Raw genomic sequence first — 26,337 nt, forward strand, 5'->3', positions numbered from 1 at the left:
TCTTAAAATTTATATATTTGGATTTTCCTTTAATATTACATGATAATTATAAAATAGTATATTTTAGCATTTTTATAATTGATTAGTAATACACATATTTTATAAAACGTAATTGTTCAAACTTAAAACCTCTAAAAAGAATAACATTCTCTTTTATTGATAAATTAATTAATGAATGTCATATATCTGACTAATATGAGTTATCGAGATTATTTTATATTATTTATTTAGCATTTTTATAATTGATTAGTAATACACATATTTTATAAAACGTAATTGTTCAAACTTAAAACCTCTAAAAAGAATAACATTCTCTTTTATTGATAAATTAATTAATGAATGTCATTATATCTGACTAATATGAGTTATCGAGATTATTTTATATTATTTACTAACAATATGCGTATATAATAAACAGTTATTACAATAAATTTTAACTTTTTGTTCATTAAAATTTTAACCATATACAACCTCATATATATTTGTAATACTTATATTATAGTATTATTTATAAAATTTTATATTTCCTTGCGATTTGGGTAATTATGCAACAATTGATCAGGATGACATTTATTTGTAATAATGTTGGTATTCTCTGTTCTGGACCTTCTGATTGAATTCAGATACACGATTTTACGTTTCTAGATAATTCCCCACTATGTTCGGTTCTAGTTTGCGATTCGATATGCGGTTTTGCGTTTGTATATAATATCTCACTATGTTCAGTTATGGTTTACAATTCTAAGTGGTCTTTTCATATCTTAATATTCTTTCGTGATTCATTTGCCTATCCGATCAGATTTATTTGTATCAATTTTCGTTCGAGTCTTTTGTGCCAATATTATAGTAAAATATACAAAATCTGCATTTAGTTTACAATAACAATTATAATCATTTTATAATTTTGAATATTTTATTTCTTAATAAAACTAACCGTTTTATAAAAATAATAATATATATTGAAATAAATAATTGTCAGTTTAATCATTTTAATTTTTATTATATATTTTTTTACTTATCGAATGGATTCAAATGTAATAGAATAATGGAAACATTAATAAACTTGGAAATTAAGAAGCAGTTTATATAAAACAGTTACAGAATTTTCTGTTTGTTTCGGATAAACAAAACATTTTAAAAAATGAATAAATATTGATTTAATATTGTTACAGAACAAATTAAATGAAAAAATAATTTAATCCTAAAATGGATGAACATTTCTGCTGAGTCCATTGACGTTGGTGAAGAAACCTGCCGTATCGGCAAATACGACCGCCGTTTAACACCTTCCCTCATGGCTCTGTTCGAGACGTAAAGCTTCTCGTGAGGCGACAACGACGCCGTTTTCTCACTCTTCTCTTTCTTCCCATTCGGCGGTTTCTCTCCCGCAACCTTCACCTTGGCTTTCTTCCTCCTCCGTCTCCTTCTTCTTCTCGGTTCTCGCCGCCGAAGCGGAGAAAGGAAACGGAGGTTCAACAAGACGAACGCGTCTTTCCGTCGCTGTTACTCCGGAGCATCAGATCTCGTACCCTCCGAAGCTTCGAGAATCCCGTGGAGTTGCTCTTCTTACACGTGTCCGCGACGTCGCCTCCACGGTTATCCTATCACCTCTCTTCCACTCGCAGTACGGTCCCACCGCCGGTTCCAACGCGTCCGGCGAATCTTCCACGAAAAGCTTCCTCAGAGGCTGCCGTGGCGGTGACACGTCACCGCCTTTCGATTTCGAAGCTGAGCCGTTTTCATCGGCGGCGAAGAGAAGATCTTGGTTGAATAACGGGAAACGTCGTCGTCAGAAACAGGTGAAACGTCGGCATTTACACAAACAAACGAAAATCGTCGTCTTCCTCCGCCGTTCCGTTTCTTCGAGCTGTATTTGAATCCAAAATCGTTGCTAAACTCGTCGTCGTCGGAATACTTATTAAAGCTTGGCGATAAAGACAGAGAAGATTCCATGGCTTGCAACTTCAACCAAAGCACAGTAACCTCAAAATCAAAAGGATGAATTGAAGATTATATTGTGGATTTGAAGCTGTGGGGCGTTAATAAATCAATCATGAACGCGGAAATATTAGAGGAAAAGTAGGTAAAAGCGGGCGACATTCTAAATGAACATAAACAGAAACGGTAACAATGACGATTCTATGTCCGAATTTTCGTCGAGTTACCTACTTGCAATTTGAATTTGGGTAAATTACACAAGCCATCACTCAACTTTCTAATCATTCCTATTCGGTTAATGAATTACTTTAAGATTTGATCACTGGACTTTTTAAATTGCTCTTGTTTTAGTTACTCGGTCGTTTATTTGTCCAACTATGTATGACTTGGTATTTTATTATTATTTTTTAGATTGAAACGTAATGGTCATCGTGTCAATGGTCGTTAAACTAAAAGTTTTAAATTTGCCAACCTTGATCATTGAATTTGATTTCGACTTCCATTTCACGTGAATTCATAAATTCAATCAAATTTTAACCTTAAATCACAATTCAAATCTTAAACTCATTTTTTGGCCTCAATGCTCTCGTGGTTGGATGGAGAACCCAATAGTGAAAAGATGAACCCTGATGAATAGAATAATATATCTCAAAATTCTAGTGATCTAACAGTTGAATGTTGAGATAAGTGAATGAGAATGTCAAAACTTTTGGATGTTTTAAGGCTTTTGTGGAGTTTATATGAGAAACTTTAACTGAAATACTTGTAGAGGAAGAAAATATTAGTTGAATGATATTATTGTTGATCGAAAGTTATGTCGGACAGTGACAATTTAATAGATTAAAGTTTGTTAGACAGCAAATTTGTGAAGTTCAAGGTATTTTTCGATTAAATGGACATTGAATTCGTATTTGGAAGAGTGAGGCGCATTTGGTGGGAAATTTTGGGATTCATTGGCCTCTAGCTTCGGTGATTGGTGATAGTTAGAACGACGATCGACACAATGGTTGAAATCTAAGTTTGTTTCAAGTTAAGGGGTAAAAAGATAGAGAAAAAGAAATGAATAAGAAGAAGAAATGAGGGGAAAAGGACAAATTAGCTTTTTATAAGGATTCAAACAAACATTAATTTGGTTTAAAATTGATTTTCTATAGAGGATCCAAATATTAAGTCCCTTGACTATTTAAAAATGATCCTCCAATAATAGAATGTTATTTTGTTAAGTATTTCGACTATTAAAAATTACAAAATGACCACCTGACTATTCATTATGTTCCAAATTCGTCCTTTTCCATTGAAAAGTTGACAGTATTCTGAGCTGAATGTTAATCTACTAACTGCGATATGATAAAATTTGTTCATAGAATCTCAAACGACTATCATATCTCGATCATTATATTAATCTCTAGCTTAGACAACCACCAGTCTTTTAACAGAAAAGGACGGGTTTGGAATATAATAAATAGTCAAGTTACCATTTTGTAACTTTTAATAGTAGGACTTAACAAAATACCATTCTTTGGTCAGATGATCATTTTGTAACTTTTAATAGTTGAGGGACTTAATAAAGTAATACCCTATAGTTGAGGACCATTAGTGTACTCTATCCATAAAAAATTACTTAAAAATAGGAAGGGAATTTATTTAATTTTTTAAAAAAAATACGAAATCTATTTAAAAATACTAAAATAGCACGTGGGAGAATCTAGATGCATAGCGTTGGTTTGACTGAATGACACGGTCACACGCAGGTAACATTGACCAATAACTACCCTGTGGAAAGTCCAATGTCAACGTTGGTACATATGGTTTATGGTATTCCCACGGCACAAAGCTCCATAAACAAGAAGGAATATGTACAGTGGATAATGATATGAATCAATCCGACTTACTTGTTAATGGATGATTATTATTTTTTAAAATTTTAAGTTCAAATTAAATATTTGTTGGAGTATTTAAATATTTATTGTTCAAATAATAATGGTAATATCAAAAATTAAGAAAATAAAAAATAACAAAGAAAAACTAAACAAATTTTATAAATTTTTTTGATGTGTTGAATACACATATTAACTGCCTCGTCTTTGACACGTATCACACTTGCAAGGGCGGAGCATAGTGAGGGCCCAAAGGGCCTTCGGTTCTTGTTAAATTTGTATGTTTGATGTAATTTTGGTCTAATAATATTTTGTTTCATGTAAAATAAATATTTAAATTAAAAAATATAAAAATTTATTAATATTTAATCAAGTATGATCGAACAAAGAATGATAACCCCGTGTTCACAAAATTTTTGGTTTAATAACAATTTAAGTCGTTGTAAGTCTTAATATTACACAAATTAAGTGTTATCTTGTGAATTTTGAGTTTTTCTTTTCTTTTTATAAATCTAGGGTGAATACCCCCTAACAATGAACGCTCATACTCCCACATGAGCAGTGCTCGAACTCGAGACTTCAAGTATAACAACAATCCCTTAATCACTAAAGTTGCTTAGTTCAACTGAATTTTGAGTTTAAATACTTAACAAGTCTTTATATTTTTTAAAATCTAATATTTGGCCCCTGTCAATATTTAGTTATAGTTCCATCCCTGCACACTTGTTTATTCTTTTTAGACAATATTCATTTTTTATTAGTTTTTTTTTTCATTTCAAGTTTATGTATTGGTAGGAATCCAATAAAAATAGTCCATAATCTCTAGATCAAATGACTAAAAATTCTCAGTTGACATCTTTCTTTTTTCTTAAGTTATGGGTTCAATACTAATTAGAAGCAAAAATTCTTATTTTTCTCCCTTAAATATAATTTGTTCAGGAAAAAATCCAACAAAAATATGTCACATGAATTGTATTTTTCTGAAATCATACCACATAAATAAAAGCATATCCAATCATACTTCCATTAGATTTGGATGTCACGCCCACGTATATAAAAGTACTTTCAGTCCTTCACAATATTTCTCGAGTTTCAATCAAATGATACTATTTTAACAAATACTTGGAGTTAAATGTCATTTTAGTATTTGATTTTAAAAAAAGTGGTTAAAAAGCCACCCTAAAAAGCCGAATCCAAATTGTTTTTTGTTGTGAAAGTATTCATGCTGTCGATGCAGTTGTATTGGTTCCTATTCAAAGAATTACAACACGTGTCAATATCTAAAGTATGCATTCACGGTCTGAGAGAAAATGCATCCACGGCCTTTCGTTTCTTCTACTTTCCACCGCTGCAACCTTGAAGTTCCTGCGCACACGAATATCACTTTGACCAAAAGAATAAGAGTTAATTGCAACATTACCCTCAAACTATGAATCTTATTTTAATTTGGTCCTTAAACTTTTGAACATTTTAATTTCATCCCTAAATTATCATTCCCTTTATAAATTGGACTCCAAACTTTTGAGAATTCCGATATCATCCTAAAACTATGATCCTTATTCTAAATTAGTCCCCAAGCTTTTGAACATTCTAATAGTATCCCCCTAAATCATTCAAAACTTCAAAGTTGAAATCATAATATCTAAAAGTTTGAGGATCGATATAGAATGAGGGCTATAGTTTGTAGATGGATTTGGCATGTTCAGAAGTTTATGGTCTAATTCAAAATAAAAGAATAGTTTGAAGATAAAATTAGAATATCTAAAATTTAGGTTCTAATTTGAAACGAGAATCATAATTTAAGGATATATGATGTAATTAACTCAAAAAATAACAATAATTACGTAGTTATTTCCATGCAATAAATAAAGGAAAACTTATGTCAAAAGAAGCCAATCACAATACCATGTTAACTACCCCTTCATGGTGACTTATTCAATATACCAAAACAGTTATAATAGTATGACTATGACAAAACATAATCAGTCATATAATATTTATACTTGGGAAACAAGTAAACCCCAAAAGGTGCCACAAAACAATTAAAGTATTAAACAAAGTGGGAATTGTCAAACACTTCGATGGACCATTCCGACATGGATGGCTACAAAAAGACAATAAAAAAAAATAGCTCGTGGTCGTGGAGGAAAAGTGTAGGATGCTTTCAAATTGGGATATGCTACTCTCATTATACAAAAAGGTTTTAAGACCCCACCAGCTAATATAGCATTACATTGCAAATAGTTCAATCTTGCACACCAAGTAGTTGAACCCAAAAGTACTATATGCATGACTTATAGTACAAAATAAATATATAAAGTATATTAGAGATCAATAAACTATAATAAAATTATTATTTTAATCATTAAAATTTTAAAAATTATAAAATTTTCAAAATTGTTATAAAATGATCATTAAACTTTATCAAATTGTTATAAAGATAATTATTAAATTTATCAAACTTTTATTCTTATTAAAATGTTGCAATGATCATTTTGTATTAATTCAAAATTTTAATGATTATTTTATAATTTTTGAAAGAAATTATCAAAACGATAATTTGAGTATAGTTCAATAAGTTCTAATGTATTTTATTTTATAAGATAAACAAAGAAAACATAAGAGGGGCAGAAAACGGAAATTGTAAATATACAGATAAAAAACAATTTGCACCTTGTTTGTGTACTGGTTGAATATAGTAGATAACAACTGGCGTCCAGCAATTTCTCTAATCCTTTCTACCAATTGTGCTTTTGTAATCTTTTTCTCCTTGTAAAAAAACCAAAACAAGTAAAAAAAAATTAATTAGCATTCAGATATGAGAAAATGATAGAAATATACATACATATATAAAGCACTTACTTGAAAATCTTTATAATATTTCTCAAGGGAAGCCATTTCTGAAGAACCTAAACACCTTGAGAGCATGGGCATCAATGTGTCAAACCCCAGCCATCTAGGATTGAGGGTACCTCCATCTGCCAGTCCTTTGGAGACGCACAAATCATGAAATCAATATGGCTAAATACTATAGGAAGAGATGAGATATACCGATATAACAATGACATGGATAACAATTGCAAATACTGTTACAAGCATCAAACTTTTTTCGATGTTTTCGTCGTTTATCATAATTAGTGTGTGCCTAGTTAGAGGTCTAAGAAATTTGCATATAATTCAATTTATCACTTACCTCTTAAGAAAGCTTTTTCCATCTATTACCTAAATCATGATGCACACACTACAGAAATGACACCTTTGCTAAGCTACTTACCTTTTACTTGGGCCTCAAAACTGATGATATAACAAGGGAGGATGTGGGAATTAATGGAAGGACTCCAAATGATGTATTTTCTGGGAGTTGATAGATCATCTACTCCCGAATTGAACTCCGGCGAACTTGGATGAAGCTGAACATTACAATCACCGGTCACCACCTCTTGCTTTCCCAATATAACGCGGCATAACAACAAATGCCTCAACCCGGTATCATCAACCTTTGAAGACAACACACTGCAAAATCTTCTTTCTTATATCATCTTTCAAAACTCAGTTGGAATTATAGCTCCTATATTGGCCATATTTGTTTCCTCATTGAATTCTCATATTTTGGAACTCAAATGGTATTCGTTGCAACTTTATACAAGTGGGAAAACAATTTATAAGTTGATAAGAAAGAGTTTGATATGGAAGTAACTATTAGAGACAAATTAATTAAATTTTCGTTGATTCTTTTCAACACCTTTCATATACTTATATAGTGTGGTGTTATCTTACTTTATTCTTGACGAGGAAGTATCCTCTAATTTATTCTTAACGAGGAAGCATCAAATACGGATCCCTAATTAGTCGCTTCATAATTAGATGTTGATACGTATAAGCATAAGTTAATACAACTACTCTCTAATCCTCGTAACATTCCAATCAAACACAACGAATTTATCAAAGAAACAGGTATTTGAAAGCAGCAAAATCTTTAATGAGAAAAATTAAATTGATTCAAAAAGTTTGTAATAAATAATAATTAGTAGTATATGATAATTTGAAATTATCAACAAAGCAATCAGAGAACAGTTGAGGGAAAAAAGGCTAACCTGGCAAAGGAAAACTTTGCAGCAGCCAAACAAACGCTATTTCTAGAAAATAATAGATTTTCAGGTGTCCTAAATACCAGAAATCCGCATCACAATCTCGCAGATCTCTTCCCTGGAACCACTATACCAAGCGTACTTGACATTCGCATCTCCGCCGCATTTTCCGGCCACGGCCTTCTTCAGAATCTGGAAGTTTTCGGCCCGAGCTTTCGCCGGGAGAGTAGAATGGGGGATTTTATTAATCGCGACGATTTTTATCTTCTTGCTCAAATTTTCTTCCATTCCAGCGAAGAAAGCCTTTGCGATGATCAAATACTCACCGTTTGATTCATGCAGCTTTATCAAATCGTTTATGAGAAAAATATCGAAACAATAACCTGAAACAATCTCGTCGCCTTCCGACGCAGCAGCGCGTGGAATTTCATCTTTATCTTTAGCACCATTCATCGCCGACTCTTGATAACCTTCTTCAGCAATTTCATCTAGCAACTCCATTAACGATCACCGGAGGATGAAGAAAATAGGTTTTCTCTCTTTACTGAAGAAATCTCAGAAAATGAAGTTACACTGCAAAGTCGGTTACCCTTTTAGAAGTTCATGGATTTTCATGAAGTTTGATAATAAATACCCGTCCTAGAGGGTCCATGGTATGAGTCTAGGAATGACCACCACCGGATTAGGGTAGGTTTTTAGTTGATTTGATAATAATAAAATTTAATTTAAATTTATTTTTTATTTATTTTATCATATTTGATATTAAAAATTAATAAAATATAACATGTGATGAAAAAATAAAAAAAAATAATAATCCACATCATCTTAAAGTGGGTAAAAAATTCACTTGTCTAAAGTTCAGTAAGCACATTGCAAAAATTGAAAGTGAGGTGAGTGAAATAGAAAAGAGAAAAAAGTTCAGTGATTAAAATGTAATTACCCTTAAAAATCAACATTATGTGTGTCACCATAAAGATAATACCACATCATCGCTAAAACTATTTTTTAAACGACAAAGTATAAAAAAAGAAACCAAATCTAAAATAGGTATGGTCTTGAAAATACTAAAATTTGGTACCAAACTAAAACAAAAGTAATAGTTTAAGTGTTAAATATGTAATTTATCCTTTTTATTAGTCAGATGGTTACAAGGTAATATATGTGCATAACTTTCTTAATCAATTGAAAACACACATACACCTTGTAGACTCGTCTGTTCGAACACAACATCTTTAGGAAGAATATCATTTTATTTTACTACTAAGTTCTAATATGTAACATTAATATGTCTAAAAAGAATGTGTCTAGAGTAAACATCGCACATCAAATATATCACTAATAGCACACATTAAAATACACCATTAAATAATTGTCCTTATTAAGAAAGATACCCATACGTGAGTAATCCTTCATAAAAGTTTTATTTTAATTTTAATATAATTATACTTAGATCATATATTTTTATTCAAATTCGTGATTAATATAAAAATTTAATTTTACTTTAAAAGTAAACTTAAAACTGTTAAAATTTCTTCTATCGCCGATAATAACAATGTAAAAAATTTACTGTCAGTAACCCATTATTTACTCAAAAATCTATTATAAATGTGAATTTATTAACACAATTTAACTTTGATATATGATCCTCGATTTATGGATGTAAATTTAAATTCTAACTAGTCAACTAATTTATCAAGTGACCTCAAAGATATAAAGAAAGGTTATTTTTGTTAGACATTTTGGTCTCTAATGTTTCATTTTGGGGTAAAGAGACCCCTTTTTAGATGGAAAATATTTATTAATAAACGGTTAACACTCTAAAATAAGAGTGTGTTTACTCTAAAATAAAGCGTCGGGGATCAAAATACCCTAGAGAAAAGAATAAGAGGCGAAGTAGTTATTCAGTCAAACGTATGGGTCTTTTTGCCTTAAAATGAAACATTAGGAGTTAAAATGTTGAAAAAAAATTGAACAGGGGTCAAATGACCATTTTGATAAACATTGAGATAATTTTTTATATTACATATTATTATTAGAGGTCGAACTTTTAAATTTGTCCTATGCCACAAAAATCTCAGAAACATAACTGATAAAAATTACTATTTATCTAAAAATAATAATTGTATTTGAATTAAAACTAAACTTTTTTTATGGTATTAATCATAGAGAGGTTCTTGAATTTTTTATATTTTCTTAATAAGAGTAATTTTTTGGTGGTGTAATTTAATGTATGATATTAGTGGTGTATTTAGATGTGTAACGTTTATCCTATAATTTTATATTTTAAAATTATATTTAATAATCAATGTTGATTAATTAGATGAATTTATAAAATTTCAAAATTTTATAATTTGATTCAATGAAAAAAGTTAGAGATTTATTTGATTTTAAAAAAACGTGAGAACTTTAATACCATCAAACATTTTTTAAATAATTTGGGTGATTACAATTAGGATCGATTGAGTCGATTGCTAGTTGAAATGTGCTCAACTCGTGCTTGTTAAAAATTTTGTTTCTTGACTCGACTTGTTTATCGTTAAATTCGTTAAAATTTTTCTTGCCTCTTGCTTGTTAGAAAAACTTGTTGCTCAACCCGTTGCTAGTTATGCTCACTAAAAATTTTACCTTATTTTAAACTATAGATAAAATCTACCAATACTATATTGAGCTTAATGTAAACTGTCAAATTTTTTTAAAAGGTCTCGTTTTTGAATAATTTGATGACCGGTTAAAAATAAAACGTGATTCGATAAATCACCACCAACATTTGATTAGGGTGTGATTGGACACCTAAAAAGTATATGTCATTTTAAAAAATATTCATTTTAATTAAAACAAAAAATTTGCGGTTTGCGTTATCAAAAAGTTGAGTACGGGAGTCGGTTACGCGTGGGGAAGGATTAACACCCCTACAATGCCCTAAATCGGTACCTAGTCGATTAATTAGTTGCTTTTGCAATGAAATTTAGGAATTCGAGTCTAATTTAATTTAAGATCTCATACAAGTAATATTCTTTGAATTTTACGACGAAACACAATAATATTTTCGAGCGCTCGATTTGTGATTGACTTGCTTAATAAGCATCCTTAATTTATAGATAAAGTTAATTTGAGTAAAGTAGAAAAATAATAAAAGTTGGCTGACTAATGTTGTAATTTACCCTTTAGACTATATATTGTGTTAGTTAATAGAGAAAATAACTTCAGTGACCAAAAATCCCAGATATATACGATTTTGATCAACTTTTTTGGATTTGCGAAAATGACCAACAAAATCGCAATGCGATCTCTAATTCGCATTGCGATCTCCACTATTGCAAATTCGCGTTGCATTTCGCGTTGCGATAATGAAAAATCGCATTGCGATAGTTGAAAATCGCGTTGCGATAGTCTACAGTTGTCGTTGCGATTTCCAAATTCGTTGCGATAGTTTAAAAAAAGATTTGTTTCTTAAGAATTTTCTCTAAAAAGATAGTATCGCGCGGACGTGTCGAAGACACGTATGACCACGACCACGACCACGACCACGACCACGAGACGAGACGAGAGGACGGCGGCGGCGGAACGCGAGAGTCCCTCTGTTCTCTATCACTCACAAGGAAGTGGAAAGCCAAGCCTTAATACCATTCTCAATAGTGTTTCCAATACTATGTGAGATTGAGCATTACCAACACTTGTTTCCAATACAATGTGATTTTCAGGAAACAATTAACAATCATGCACTTAAAACAACTGAATCAGCAACCAATTGCATTAGTATTATACGATTAAATATGTCATAATTAAAAGTCAATCTACAATCAATCGCGATTATTGCAATTTTAAGCAAAACATTCAAAAATAATCACTATTTAAGGCTCAATCCCACATAGTATTGGGAACAAGTGTTAATGCTCAAATCCCATAGTATTGGAAACACTATGGGAATGGTATTTAAGGCTTGGCTTTCCACTTCCTTGTTGAGTGATAGAGAACAAGGGGGGACTCGCGCGCGTCGTCGCCGTCCGTCTCGTCTCGTCTCGGGTCGTGGTCGTGGTAATACGTGTCTTCGACACGTCCGCGCGGATACTATCTTTTTAGAGAAAATTCTTAAGAAACAAATTTTTTTTTTAACTATCGCAACGAATTTGGAAAATCGCAACGACATTGTAGACTGTCGCAACGCGAAATGGAAAATCGCAATGCGATTTTCAACTATAGCAAAGCGAAATGGAAAATCGCAACGCGATTTCACTATCGAACGCGAAATGCAACGCGAATTTGCGATAGTGGAGATCGCAATGCGAATTAGATCGCATTGCGATTTGTTGGTCATTTTCGCAAATCCAAAAAAAGTTGGTCAAAATCGTATATTATCTGAGATTTTTGTCACTGAAGTTATTTTCTCTAGTTAATATGCGAAATAATTAAATATTTAAAAAATGAAGACCCGTATGGGTGATTTATCCGACCCCATTTGGCATGAAACCTGAAAGCCCAAGTTATTTGACCCAGCAGCAGATCAGGCCTTTTAGCAGTGGAAATAATCTACCCAAATTGATGAGATATCTTTCACTTCCAACTCTAATTAGTGTAATAATGACTTGTAGGATCATGCCCTAATTTCTAGGAAAAGATCCCAAAAGTGACTAAAATTGGCTTTTTTTTCATGTTTACTACGGGTAGTAATGTTATCCGATAGTATAATTAAGATTAATATGTCGCGAATTTTATCAATAATCAGTTGGTCTAGTGGAATGAGAAATTAGGTTCCTTAAACAAGATTAGGAATTCGAATCTTGACATTTACAAATACAACAAACTGGATTGGGAGGGTCGCTCTCACCTTTGCAGTGTCTGATCTGGCATCGAACATAACCCTATATTCACATAATCTAAGCAATCTATATTCTTCTCTCTAACCTTAGTGTTAATATAATCTAAGCAATCTATATTCTTCTCTCTAACCTTAGTGTTAATTATATCCTTATAAGTATTAACAATTTCATCAGCAGAATGGGCTTGACCTCTAAAATGACGGAAATTACTCTCCTCTCAGATGCCACATAATCTAAGCAATCTATATTTCTCTCTAACCTTAGTGTTAATTATATCCTTTATAAGTATTAACAATTTCATCAGCAGAATGGGCTTGACCTCTAAAATGACGGAAATTACTCTCCTCTCAGATGCAAAAGATGTGAGCACTCCAAGCCTATGTTTTGAAAATCGGATCGGACCGGTCGGTTTAATCGGTTTAATTGGGAACCGTTGTTTAGTCCGGTTCAATCTAAACCGGTTGAACCGTTATTAGTGAACCGGTCAGAATCGCTGAACCGTTCGAACCGGACCGGCTGAAAATCGGGAAAAACTGGGATTTTATTTTTATTTTTAAAAAAAAATTAAACCAAACAACGTCGTTTGTTAAACGAGCCAAGTCGAACACGAGTATTGTTGAGCTCTACTCGAACTTGAAAACTTTAAAAGTAAGCTCAACTCAACTCAACTCACAAGCTGAAAATTATCAAGTTCAACTCAAACTCGAAATATAATATTGAAACTTGAACTCAAAAAGGCTTGAACTCAAAAAAATTAGAAGCTCGATTGAAGCCTAAAATTCGAGCTTGATTGAAGTGAAAGAATAGTTAACTCAATGCTCAACAAAAGGCTCCATGATTTTGAATGCCAAATTACCTCTATTATTTATAGAAGTTAGTTGTGATGCGCTTCTATGTTTCTTAGCAATGTGAGATTGTTTTGTTCTCATATTTTTACTCTTTAGACTTTTGGGATGTTCTTCTATGTTTCTTAGCCATGTGGGATTGTTTTTAAAAAAAATTAAACCAAACAATATCATTTTGTTATGATTTTTTAACCCCAAATTTATTTTTTAATTATAGTTATATAATTATATTTATTATTTAATATGTTTTACCTTAAATATTATGTTGTAGTTAATTTGAATCATTTTGTTTCACTTGATTTTATGGTTTTTAACTTATATATGTTATGACTTGCTTTGAATATGACTTGTGGTATAAAAAATTATTTTTATTAAATATTTTTGGTATTTTTTTAATTTTTTAAATAATTATGACGTCGTCCGGTTCTTCCGACCGGTCGGACCGGTTCGACCGGTTAAACCAGTAAACCGATAACATGACCGATTCGCTAACCGGTCCGGTTTTAAAAACCATGTCCAAGCAAGTTCCGGGATAAACATCAGCAAAGATTTACCCTTTAACCCAGCATAAGCCCAAGCTAGCTCGAGATCCCCGTCGAGGACATCCCTCGTAAACCGGAATAGATACAGTTAAACTCTATAAATTAATAATGTCAGGATCGGAGAAATTATTAATTTAGAGTTTATCGTAAATTAATAATTATTAATTTAAAGAGTTTTTAAGTAATTATACTATAATACCAAACAAAAAAGCAAATTAGTCTATGCTCTTAGAATTACGTTGCAAGAAATGAGTTAAATTAATAATGAGCTCCAAATAGACTTGAACTTTAAAAGAAAACAGACAACTATTGAATCATATTTCAATAGAGTGTAATATATTTTTTTCAGTTTATATGAATTATTAATTTATGATTTTCTTGGGACCGAAAATTATAAAGGGATCTCACGAAAAATTATTATCTTATTATTTTATCGAGTTTTTCAATTTTTTACATTGGCCCAAGTCGGGAATGGACAAATTTATTATTTTAGAGAGTTTATTAATTTACCGAGTATTAACTTAAAGAGTTTCTACTGTATGTAACTTACGTAAATTGTTATAAACGTAATATTTTTAAAGGTTTAAGGGTAACATTTGTCATTGTAGTAAACTTAATTTATTATTTTTGTCCGTGACATATTTTCGCATCAATTTAATCATCTAAGTTACTCGATTGTACCATTATATACGCTACCCCTAACTTAAAATCCTAAATTATAAACGCTAAACAATTTATAATTTAGAGTTTTAAGTTAGGGGTAGGATATAGAATGATGCAATCGAACAATTTGGAGGACTAAATTGATGCGAAAATACGACAGGAACAAAAGTGATAAACTGAGTTTACTGCATGGACAAAAATTACCCTTTTACCTATTTTAAATTTCAACTTAAAATGGTACACAGTTTACCCTAAAAATTACTCTCGTTGTAAGTTTTTTTAGTTATAATTAATTTTTATCTTTTTTTTATTTTATACTGATCGATTGTATAATTATTTTTTATATTCTTTTACAAATGAGGTATAATAACTAAATTCTTAATTTAGTAGAACTATATAAAGATAAGATAAGATATGACTTTATTTGGTTATTAAATCTGAAGTTCGTTTTGTAGTCGTCACTTGCGTCAACATTCTACGTACTTGGAGATAGACACGGGCAGGTTTGTCCGTCTCAAATTCACTTTAAATTTTAAGATGGAGCGTATTTTTATATTATACGAATAATTATAATATTATAATAAATATTTTTCAACTTTTTTAATCCTAAATTCGACTCATCCCAATAAATTGGGTAGAAATCTAATTCATAATCACATGCTCCCGGTAAATCCCGTCTTCTCTATTTGTCTTTGATTTTCATTGCACAAGCTGTTCCATTTCTACTTGGGATTTTCCCCTGTTTTTGGGGTTTTTCTGGTTTATACCTTTATCCTTTCTCCATTACTTTTAATAGGCAGGTATGTGGATTTACATTTGTTGAAGGAGATTCTTGAGCTTAGCTGCAAAAACCATGAAATACTGCTGAAAATTTGATTAAAGATGCATGGGGTAATCCTGTAAGAGTGTCTGTATTTGTGTGACTTGTTGATTTTTAACTATGGGTTTTATTTGATCTTATCTTCTGTATATAGAATCATGGCGAAAAACTGAGTCTTTGCTCCGTGGGGTAGCGAGATTACATTTAAATTCAATGAATAAGCTTGTGTTCTATGCTATATTATTCATACATGTACTTATTCAATGTTATAAGCTTGTGTTCTATCTTTAGTTTCTCTTCTTTTTGTGTTTCATTGTATTAAATTGTGGTTGCGGGTATTGCGGACGTTACGTCGTGATTTATTTCTTAAAAGTAATTTAACAGGTGATATGGAAGGGGAAAAGGGAAGCATAGATGTTCCCAGGAGTGACAGGAATGGAAAACACAAGGTGTTTGATAAAGTATTTTCTGCCCTTTTTGTTCAGCTTCCAAACAAGCTTCAAAATCATCTTAAGGTTAGTCATTTCTAGGATGAAAAGTGGAATTCTTTTATTGGAATGCCATGTTGATGGATGGATCTTTTTGTATATCAAAGCTTGAACGGAAATTCCCTTCTTGTTTTTGCCTCGGTCACAGCTCGATAAGTTAGCAAAAGATAACGATGAATTAAAATCTGAGAACCCTTCTTTTGGGGAAGAGAAGGGCCCATCTGCTGGATCGAGTGTCGATCTCGAGAAACAATTGCAAGCTTGGAGAGAAAATCCTTCATGGGACAATCAACCTCCTGAAATTAAGGTAAACCGGGAAGTTTTACTGTCTCCTTCTCAAGAGCTATGTTATCCGAACTCTTCATATACGGTTTTGAACACCAGATCAGTTGAAAACATGAGCTCTTATAGCAGCAATATTTCATTCATAAAGGCAAAGTTAAAGATAACCTTAGGATCTATCAATTTGCAAAGAATTAGGGTATGTTGTTCTTGGCAGGTCGGTGTACCGAAAGGTTCTCTATGCAGCCTTAAGACAAAACTTGATGTCGGGTTGCCCCCGGATGCAGTGTATGATATTTTAACTGATCCTGATAGCAAGAGAATTTTCAAGAACATTAAGGTGAGAGCCGCCCGTACATGTTAAACTGAAATAGTAGATGCAAAGTTTTCTACTTACGAGCATGACTTCCGATTTGATGCAGTGGCATCTCCCAGCTTCGATGCTTGAAGCAGTTTTGGAAATTTCTCTATATTTATTTCATAAACTCATGTTTTGCTTCAGGAAGTGATATCTAGAAAGGTACTAGTTGATGAAGGACAAAGGCAGTTGGTTGAGGTGGAGCAAGCAGCTTTGTGGAGATTCCTTTGGTGGTCAGGGACCATTTCTGTTCGTGTTCTTGTGGATCAAAACCGAGAAGATCACTCGGTAAGGATTTTCCTTTTTCTGAATTACCATGCACTAGTTATGAGCACGTAACTCTTGGTTCTAATGATGAATGGTAAACAGATGAAATTCAAACAAGTAAACACGGGATTCATGAAGAAGTTTGAAGGTAGGTGGAGAATAGAGCCTGTTTTTGTGGATGAGGAAATCTGTTATCCTTTCAAACCTAAAACGTTGGCTGAGTATTGTTCGTGCAGTGGCGGCAAAGGAAGGATCGGGTCAAAGGTGAACTTGGACCAACTGGTTCAACCAGCCATTGCCCCTCCCCCACCCATTTCTTGGTATCTAAGGGGAATAACTGCCAAGACCACTGAAATGCTGATAAATGATCTACTTGCTGAAGCTGCTAGACTCACGGGTGGCCATCGACCTGTCTCCGAAAACTCGAAGGAGCGTAGATTATCTAACAAAAGAAACGAGGATGACCCGGTTGAGCACATATGCAACATTAAAGAAAGATGGAGCCTACATAGGAGAAACACAAAGCAGCATCGTAAGAAGCTTTTGAATGCAGAATCATTTTGATTGGTTCAGTTTCATCTGTAGTCTGTTGCATCTGTAGTCTGTTGCATCAATGTTTTTCATATGATCAAGTTACTTGAAAAGATTCATATGGCTTCTGCGAGTTCAATGTTAGTGAATCAATGGATTAGAACAAGAGCATCGACATTCGACTTGATTAGGGTTATCCGAAGTTTGAACCCGGATCTAGGTGTAAACTAATAACCACACCAACAACTAGTTGACACTTTAGATAATAGTTTTAGTCGAACGTAAAAATCGAATTAAATCATATTCTTGTTTTGCAAAATATGCAAAAGCAGATTTGTAGAAGTTCGGCAATTCATAGAAATGTAATTAACCAATTGCAAAGAAGTTTTGATTACAGAAAAGAAGCATCACATCCAACCAAACCATCTTTTAGTTACAATATACAAACCACAAGGTCCTAACTAATAATAACCGAAAAAGCAGAAAAGCATAATAATCCAACTGTCGCGGTCGAAATGACGATAATAATAATAATAACTGAAAAATAGATAACATTCACCCCTGCATCCAGAATTTTTGATACTGCAAAGTACCTTCTTAATAACTTCAGGCCTGCAAAATTGCATACGAACATAAGAGAACGGTACTATCGTACATGAAGATAAATGGTGCAAGTTTATCTTCTTGCCTTGCTAGCTATGTTGTTGGACAGCCAATCCAGGCCCTCGTAAAGCCCTTCACCGGATGTTGCACAGGTGCTCTGGATGTACCTGAGAAGAAGAGCAAGGTGCATCCGTGATAATGAATGAGAAGCTAGTGACTGAAGTGGGAAAAGACGATGCGAAAAGCTTACCAGTGACGGTTTCGAAGGGAGTTGAGACCAAGCTTATCAGTTATTTCAGCAGCATTCATTGCGTTTGGAAGATCCTGCTTGTTTGCAAATACTAGTACTACAGCATCTCGCAGCTCATCCTGGAAATTAGTGAACTAGTTAGCCATGACAATCTGTCAAAATCAGCCCGAAAGCAGAAGATTCAACTCAGGCTCTTAAGTTTACCCTCAATATTCCAGTACCTCTCTACTTTCATTGATCTTATTGGTATAGGTATTGACAATATAAACGTAAAGAAAGTCATAACATTAAACTACATTTGATGAACAAATATCTTGAACAAATATCTTGAACAAAAACCGTAGCATATAATGTACAGACAAATTTTATTGAAAATAGCCAGTCATTAGCTTTAAAGTTGTAGTTTCATAAGGTGTTTCAACACCCACATTCACTCTAGCACTTGTGCAACAGTCTTTACGATTGACAGCTCAAGCAGCAAGAGAAATCGAGTCCTCTATGCTAGGAATATCTTGAAACAATTAATAACGAATCAAGTTAAGAAGAAAACTCTTTGACTACTAGGGGCAAACAGTGGACATCTGATTACCATATAGGATCCTCGACCCTTAAGCACAATACAAGGCTACCCTTTTGTTTGTGTAGGGCTCTTAAATCTAACATTTATGAAGGGAGAAACAATAGCATCCAAAGCCAAATATAACGGCAATACAGTGCATGCATAAAAAATAACCATAGAGACAAGAGGTTTAAATGTAACAAGCATACCTCATTCAACATTCTATGCAATTCATCCCTGGCCTCAGCAACCCGGTCTCTGTCGTTGCTGTCAACCACGAAGATGAGACCCTGTGTATTCTGGAAGTAATGCCTCCACAATGGACGAATCTGCATGATTAATTATCAAAAAACTAGGGCGTTATTGATTAGCCATTACTTGGATGTCTCAAAATGTAAAGATCATTAACTATTACTGCATCAAAAAGTAAACAGTAATTTGCGAAATTGCTGAAAAAAATGGGAAAACATAAAAGGGGAAAACTCATGCCTTGTCCTGACCACCAACATCCCACACGGTGAAACTAATGTTCTTATATTCCACGGTCTCCACGTTAAATCCTACAAAGAATAAGAAAACATGATTAGTTAACATAAAGCATGAACACAGATAAAAATAATCACAAACAAGAAGATAAAGAAATCACAATATGAAATGACTACTTGATTTAAAGAGGTAAAAACAAATAGTTACATAGAAATCTAAACTCATAATTCAAAAATAAGATAAAGATCATCACAATTTATTTGAATATATCAAATCCTACAGCTACTCTATTACAAGCAGCCAATAACAACAGAACAATTATGATGACTCTACTATAGAACTAGAGATAACCACCAAAACCAAAGATTTAAAAAAAGGGATTTGAAAGAGCTCTCACCGATGGTTGGAATGGTTGTAACAATTTCTCCAAGCTTGAGCTTGTACAAGATGGTGGTCTTACCGGCTGCATCAAGGCCCACCATCAAAATTCGCATCTCCTTCTTGGCAAACAGCCGGCTAAAAAGCTTCGCAAATGACAGCCCCATTTCTCTTCCTTAATTACCAATCCCTTAATATTATGAAAATTTTCATTTATCATTTCCAAAAAAAAGAAAAGGAAAAACTCAAGCCTTCCATTTTCCTATCAATAAACAGGTTTCATGAAATAAATCTGAAAAGAAGGGGTTCTAAGAATCAATTCCATTAAGTCACTTGCATATTCCCTTGAGAAATCACAAATATATAAATATAGACAAACAACAGATCTAGACTAATTCATCAGAGAAGATTTCAGATCAGACAGGAAAGCAACAAGTTCTCAAAATTCGACAGGCAAGGCATGAAGAAATCAAGCATTTTCAGGGCGAGAATCGTCCTTAACCTACGAGTTTAAAGGACAAGGAAACGATTTCAACAAAATCCTCGCATCTAAAACGAAGAGAGAAACTACTGGCGCGTTGGATTGATCTCTTTACATAAATCGCTTGCAACATATCGAACAGCAAAATCTAAAAGCAGATTTGAATGATTATACCTTTGGAGATAATTGCAGATGGATGCGAGAGAGCTTGAGACCAACGCCAATTAAATGTGGGAATGGAATTGCAACTCAGAAATGTCCATTTAGGTTATTTATTCGTTTATTTTTAAAGGAAAAGGCGCGCTGCCGCCACACCTTATTCTTTTCCCCATTCTTCACCAGAAAATAACGAATATGCCACTGTGCGTAAAATTTCGTGTATTACTTCCAATCCTTTATTGACACCTAATTGTTCTCTTACAATCTGCGTGCGTCCAGACCCAACATGGCTTGCTTATTTGTTTGGTTAAACTACAAATTTGGTAATTGAATTTTACTCTCTCTCCTATTTCACTCATTGTGCTTTTAACCTATTCAATTTCTTTACTGAACTTAATACATTGGAGTTCTTTGGTCACTCAACCGTTTTCTCACTGATGACGCTATAAATGGGATGTTATATAAATGCAAAATGATATCGTTTTGATGAAAATTTTATTTTTTAAAAATGACATCGATTTATCTCCTTTAACTATTTAACGACGAAATGACAAAAAATAAACGTATTAAATTCAGTGAGGAATTGAAAACTTTTAAAGTTTAGAGTAAAATAGGAGAGAGTAAAATACAATGATGAAATTTGTAATTTACCCTATTTGTTTTCATTATTATAACTGAAGTTTTCAAAGTCATGTAAAATAATTATGAAGTTTAAAAAAACTTTGTGCTTATTATAAAATTGTAATAATCATTTAATAATAGTTGGATAAATTTAATTATTATTATTTTTGAATTAATCCAATCAATTGATTGACTAATTAAAACAAATAGTCATTTTTTTAATTATTGTTCTGTTCTTCATTGAAACTGGTAGCATGCGTAAGGCTTTTAATTCCACTGTTTCAACCTTAGTTCGTAAGGTTACTAACCCCAATAAATGCATTGCTATTCAACCTATTTCTTGCTGTTCTATCATTTATAAATGCGCGACAAAGATCCTTGGAAACATGCTAAAAATATGCTATTCATTGCGACTGTACTTCCCTCATTGGAGAAGCATCGTTTAGGGAGTATATACCTGTGCCAAAGAACGGGATGGTATAAATTCCAGCATGCCCTCATCTTGTCCAGTTGACAGTACCTTATATGGAGTTAAGTGCAGATCCAGATTTTCCAACTTCAGTAATCTATCCATAAGTGACACCATTTGAACAACCTACAGGAACCATACACCAGCTACATTAACCACATGAATGATTGTCTACACCTTTTCTGATCTTTCTACTAGAATTTTGTCAATTACCAATTGAACTTGCCGAATATCATCACCCTTCTTAAATTTGACCATGCATTCTCCACCGTTGGCTGTTCGAAAAGTCAGTCGCAAAGGGTGTAATGCACTTTTGAATATTGATGACTCTGAAGGCACAATTCCAGTGATAAGGACACTTGGAGCCAAGGGTGACCGAATTGGCTGAAACAATATTGAAATATGGTTATGGTGGCTCTGTAAAACCAAGTAGACACTTGTTCATAGGAGCCTTGGAAAGTTGTAGAACGAAAATTCATGTCAAAGAAATACCTCATCAAAATAAGTAAGTTCACTAAGAAGACCGCAAATGAGCTGTCTAAACTTTTCAATCTTCTTTTGTGTATTGCCACGCACATTCCTCACATCTCTCACTATAGAACACAACTGGGCTGTCAGTTCTGTCTGACGCACCAAGCTCTGCCACTTTTTAAAACCATCCTCTTCTCCATTTACACCGGCTGTCAACTGTAAGCACGCTGTCAACAGTACATTCACACAAGCATAATCCAACATACAGCGTTGCACGAGGAATTGAGAAAGCCGAGATTTATCTGTGCATTCAAATCGAAGTGCCTGAACTAGTTGAAGCAAATAACATTGAAGCTCATCATCATCTGCTCTTTCAAGAACACTAACAGCATATGCACGAACCTGTTAAGAATGATCAATACTCGGACAATCAATATTTCAGAACAAAGATGTTACAGATTATCCAATTCAATCTACACTTTAGACAAAATGCTAAAGGATACTTCAGCTAGACTCTTTCTGGATCAGCCAAGAATGAAGTAAGAGATTTTGTTACAAGCAGTAGACTGTGCAAATTTCATTGTGCCCCAACATCAAATGTAACTGACATAAACTAGACATTGTGTGGGCATGCACTCAGTTTGTGACATTAGGATCCTAAACAAAAAAGACATTCTAGTAAGAGAGCAGCAGTTTTATAACCCGTAAAGAGAAAAGTGTAGGGGAAAGGAAGTAGAATGTGGAGAAAGTCAAACTCACTAGAAATATTTAGAAGGAAATTAAGTTGGCGAAAAACCAACTCTGGTGCATTATAATGTAGTAAAAAACCAACCCAAGATCTAAGGGCATCTTACACAGTTACCTATTATAACAGAAGTTCCAAAAGATATCCCCACAAAAACCAGCCTAATCTTACCACATACCTCTTCACTTTCAAAAAGTGGAGATAGAAGCTCCAATGCATCGCTGGCGTCAATCATCTCCCACTTGCCCATAAGTTCTATTGCCTGCTTTGCTTCCTGCAGACGAATGAACCTAACTCTTAAAGTATAATCATTTTTGTTTAATTAGAATAGTTTCTATCTATTTTTGGTTCAGCATCTATATTAAACAAACAAACAGTAGGTAGAGCCACAAAAGGTTATCACTCAGACCTGCAAATCTGAGCTTAATGTGCATTAATGCCTACCAATTACAGAAAAAGGATCCTTTTAGGAATTATTATACACCAGAACAAGTTTCTTTCTTCTGCAGTCCTTTCCTAACATCTTTCTATAATTTCAAAATATTATATGGTTTATCTGATAAAAAAGAACAGAATTCATAAAATAGGATATAAAGAATGGAGACTCTATGACACTCCTTAGATACTCTAGTATTAAAATAAAAGGTGAAAAACGGATCGAAACAGAATTCATATAATATGAAAAGATTCAAGGTAGACTCTATGGCGCCACATATTTTGATGAGAAAACATAATCGAATCAGAAGATGCCTCAAAGATGAATTAGAAGAAACTGAAAGTTTAAGACAAGGGAGATACAAGAATAATCAAGGAGCAGTTTTCCATGCATTAGACCAGAAGCAGGAATTCACAAGAAAGCAAGAACAAAAGGTAAACGCAAACCTGAACATCACTCCATTCAACACATCGAAGAAACTTCGTGAGGGCCCTCAGACATCAGTGAGAAGCGAAATTTCCAAAGGAGCTGCCTCTCATCTCCACTCAAAGCTCTTGTAGGTGGATATTTCAAAATTCTTCGTGTTATCCTTACAATTAAAGACAAAAACAAAATTCAGTTGAAGGAAATCTTAGAAGAATACACATCGTAGGAATGACAAAACCAGCAATGACAATTTTCATAGTGTTGTTGGTCCCACATGCCCACCAAACTTCAGCAAACACTTGCTACAAAACTATAGATTTCCATGCAGAATCAGACAAATTGATGTAACATTCTATCTCAATGATAGTATGCATGCTAGAAAGAAACAACCAGGCTAACTGAAAATTTTGGAGGATAGGAGAAGCTTCAAGATGTTTTTAAACTTTCTTTCATTAGATCTTGGCTTGAGGTCCCTGACAATGATTCCACGAGTTAAACTCCTTGCAAGCTTCAATTGCTTGTGCTCAGAAGGGTTTATCTTTCCTACTTCAGGGTCCCACACAATGGCCAGTTCATTTGATGAAGCTATTGGAGATGGTAACCAGAAATTGGCCCGATTCCTGCAAAACAAAAGAAAGTTAGGACTATTCTTGTAGGAAGATACAAAATTACACAAAGGTTAATACAATTTCCTTTATATTATGGTTGAATAGATGAAATTGAGAGCCTGCTATATAAATAAAATGCACGAACTGCGTTCAAACAAATAAATGGACTGACTACGAACAAATTAGTCAAGATTCAACATGCCTATACATTTGAAAGGATATAAGAAGATAAATTTCAAATTCTTAAATGCATAAGGTATTTCACATTCACTTCAAAGGTCAGTACCAAATAAATTATATGATGATCATAGATCAGGGTCATACCTGAAAAACAACTCGATGTTCGAAACTACAGAAATCAACAACTAAGTATAAATGAGAGCTTCCATTTTTCAGGCTTTCCCTTTCTTTGATTTTTTCCATAGCCTTGGATGTGAGTCGATCTAGCCAATCAACAGGTTGAATCTGTCCTCTTTCATACTTATTTGCAAGCTTTTCCAGGCGCTCCAACTCTCCACGCATGCCTGGGAACCTATATTGAGATATTATCATATACATTAAAAAGTGAAACTATATAACCAAATACTAAACCAGAAACATTATGCATCATCGAGCAGAACCTTTCCAGGAGTACTTGTTGGATACGATCCATCTGCTTGTTTCCTAACCACAGCCTAAGCTTCTGTTTCCCTGTTTTGAGTTGCATTTTGTTGTTGAATAGAAGAATCGTAGCTCCTCCAATTAATCCATCATCTTGTCCGCATGAAAGATCCCAAACCTCAAGATTCCAGGAGATTGGCAATAAGTAAAAGGCCAAACCAGGGAATGTAGAAATATTATTTTTTAAAGAAGATGGAAGAAAATAAAGGTTATTATAAAAAGGATAATAACATTGGTTTCAGAAATTCACATAAAAAAGGCTAAAATCTCCATGCAAGCAATAATCTAAATTTATAAGTTTAAATCTTGAGCACTGATAAATCAGTTGAGTAGCACACATCCATGTAACACCTCAGGGGCATTCCAACTCAATCTCAAGATCAAATACCTAATCTCTAGAAGCTAACTTTTTGCAGGCTGTGTTTAGACTAAGATATATTGGTGACCAATAATTTAAAAGCTTTGAGAAAATCTAAATCTATAGGTCTCAGAACTTAAGGTTAAAATAATAGTAATAATAAAAATACTAATAACCCCTAACATCAGTGGCATTCATGCTACGAGAGGTACCATCAAAGTCACCTGAACAAAAAGAGACACAAGGTTTTGCCTCGCATGCCGAGAAAGAATCAAATGAGGAAGTTATGACAGAAGGTGTTAGAGTACAAAAATAATATTCCCTGGCTCCTTTTTTTCACTTGTGACTCAAATACAAACTCATATTACCAGCCCACAAAAACAGAATTCAACTTGAACACATCCATTCATTACAATGGGAAAGCAAGCAACAATTTTTTCCTACTCACCGTCAAAGCAAGTTGTGAGTATGCAGTTAAGTCCCGATATTTAGTACTCAAAGTTATCAGTTCATTCCAGCAATACAACGGTCCAGCAGACTCCAACCAGGTATCAATTTTTTAAGAAATTGAAAGTTTAGGTACTAAAACGAACTAAAACTGATAGTTTAGGTACGAAACGTGTAAAGTTTTTTATGACGAGTATTAAAATGAAAACTACACGTTAAGTGTGGTTTTGAAAAAAATTAAAAGTTTAAATAATAAAACGGACTAAAACTGATAATTTAGATATTAAATGTGCAATGTATCCGAAAACTAACCAAACCACTCAAAAATAATAAAAGATACAAATGAACATTAAATTCAGTAGAGGCTTATTAAATATTTAATCTAAAAATTTTAAAAGTAAAATTGAATCCAATTTAAGTTTAAATCGATAAGAACCTAAAATTTCGATCATTGTTTCGACTTACAACAGTTCTTGTTATGAGCATTTAGGATCAAATTTTGAAAACAATTTTAATTTAATTTTTAATGATATACGTTTGATTAATCTAAGAGTGATCATAAAGTAATATATTTGAAAAACTCTAAACTCATTTAACAATATACGATCTTAACATATAGTTTGCTCGAATGCGATACCTTTAGGGATAACAATCATCCCTTAAC

At 33.1% G+C, this 26,337-nt stretch overlaps 2 protein-coding genes and 2 pseudogenes across 2 annotated transcripts; 1 reads left to right on the forward strand and 3 right to left on the reverse strand.

Moving 5' to 3' along the window:
* Positions 1-5,100: 5,100 nt before the first annotated feature.
* On the reverse strand, positions 5,101-8,481 carry LOC120145421 (annotated as a pseudogene).
* Positions 8,482-15,466: 6,985 nt separating this feature from the next.
* Positions 15,467-17,577, forward strand: LOC120145422 (the record flags this gene model as incomplete). Its single annotated transcript, XM_039159252.1, has 6 exons — positions 15,467-15,566; positions 15,987-16,105; positions 16,221-16,385; positions 16,578-16,700; positions 16,863-17,006; positions 17,088-17,577. Coding segments are annotated over 6 exons (1,113 nt in total), but the record flags the coding sequence as incomplete, so codon positions are not given.
* Positions 17,578-18,095: 518 nt separating this feature from the next.
* On the reverse strand, positions 18,096-20,521 carry LOC120145489 (ADP-ribosylation factor 2-B-like). Its single transcript, XM_039159311.1, has 7 exons — positions 20,448-20,521; positions 19,812-19,982; positions 19,418-19,488; positions 19,138-19,257; positions 18,370-18,488; positions 18,205-18,286; positions 18,096-18,128 (listed from the first exon to the last, which is right to left on the reverse strand). The coding sequence occupies exons 2-7, from the start codon at positions 19,957-19,959 to the stop codon at positions 18,123-18,125; spliced, it is 546 nt and encodes a 181-aa protein (XP_039015242.1). The 5' UTR covers positions 19,960-19,982; positions 20,448-20,521; the 3' UTR covers positions 18,096-18,122.
* LOC120145423 lies at positions 20,360-24,860 on the reverse strand (annotated as a pseudogene).
* Between the last annotated feature and the right edge of the window lie 1,477 nt (positions 24,861-26,337).

The sequence above is a fragment of the Hibiscus syriacus genome, unplaced genomic scaffold, assembly GCF_006381635.1.
Source record: "Hibiscus syriacus cultivar Baekdansim isolate YM2019G1 unplaced genomic scaffold, ASM638163v2 tig00110893_pilon, whole genome shotgun sequence".
NCBI lineage: Eukaryota > Viridiplantae > Streptophyta > Magnoliopsida > Malvales > Malvaceae > Hibiscus > Hibiscus syriacus.

What these genes read in the sequence shown, in the direction of transcription:
- LOC120145489 (XM_039159311.1), bottom strand. Translation starts at nt 19,959, where the DNA reads ATGGGGCTGTCATTTGCGAAGCTTTTTAGCCGGCTGTTTGCCAAGAAG. An exon ending in TACAACCATTCCAACCATCG is followed by an intron (nt 19,489 to 19,811) that starts GTGAGAGCTCTT and finishes TATTCTTTGTAG; the next exon opens with GATTTAACGTGGAGACCGTG. An exon ending in TCCCTTCGAAACCGTCACTG is followed by an intron (nt 18,287 to 18,369) that starts GTAAGCTTTTCG and finishes TCTTCTTCTCAG; the next exon opens with GTACATCCAGAGCACCTGTG.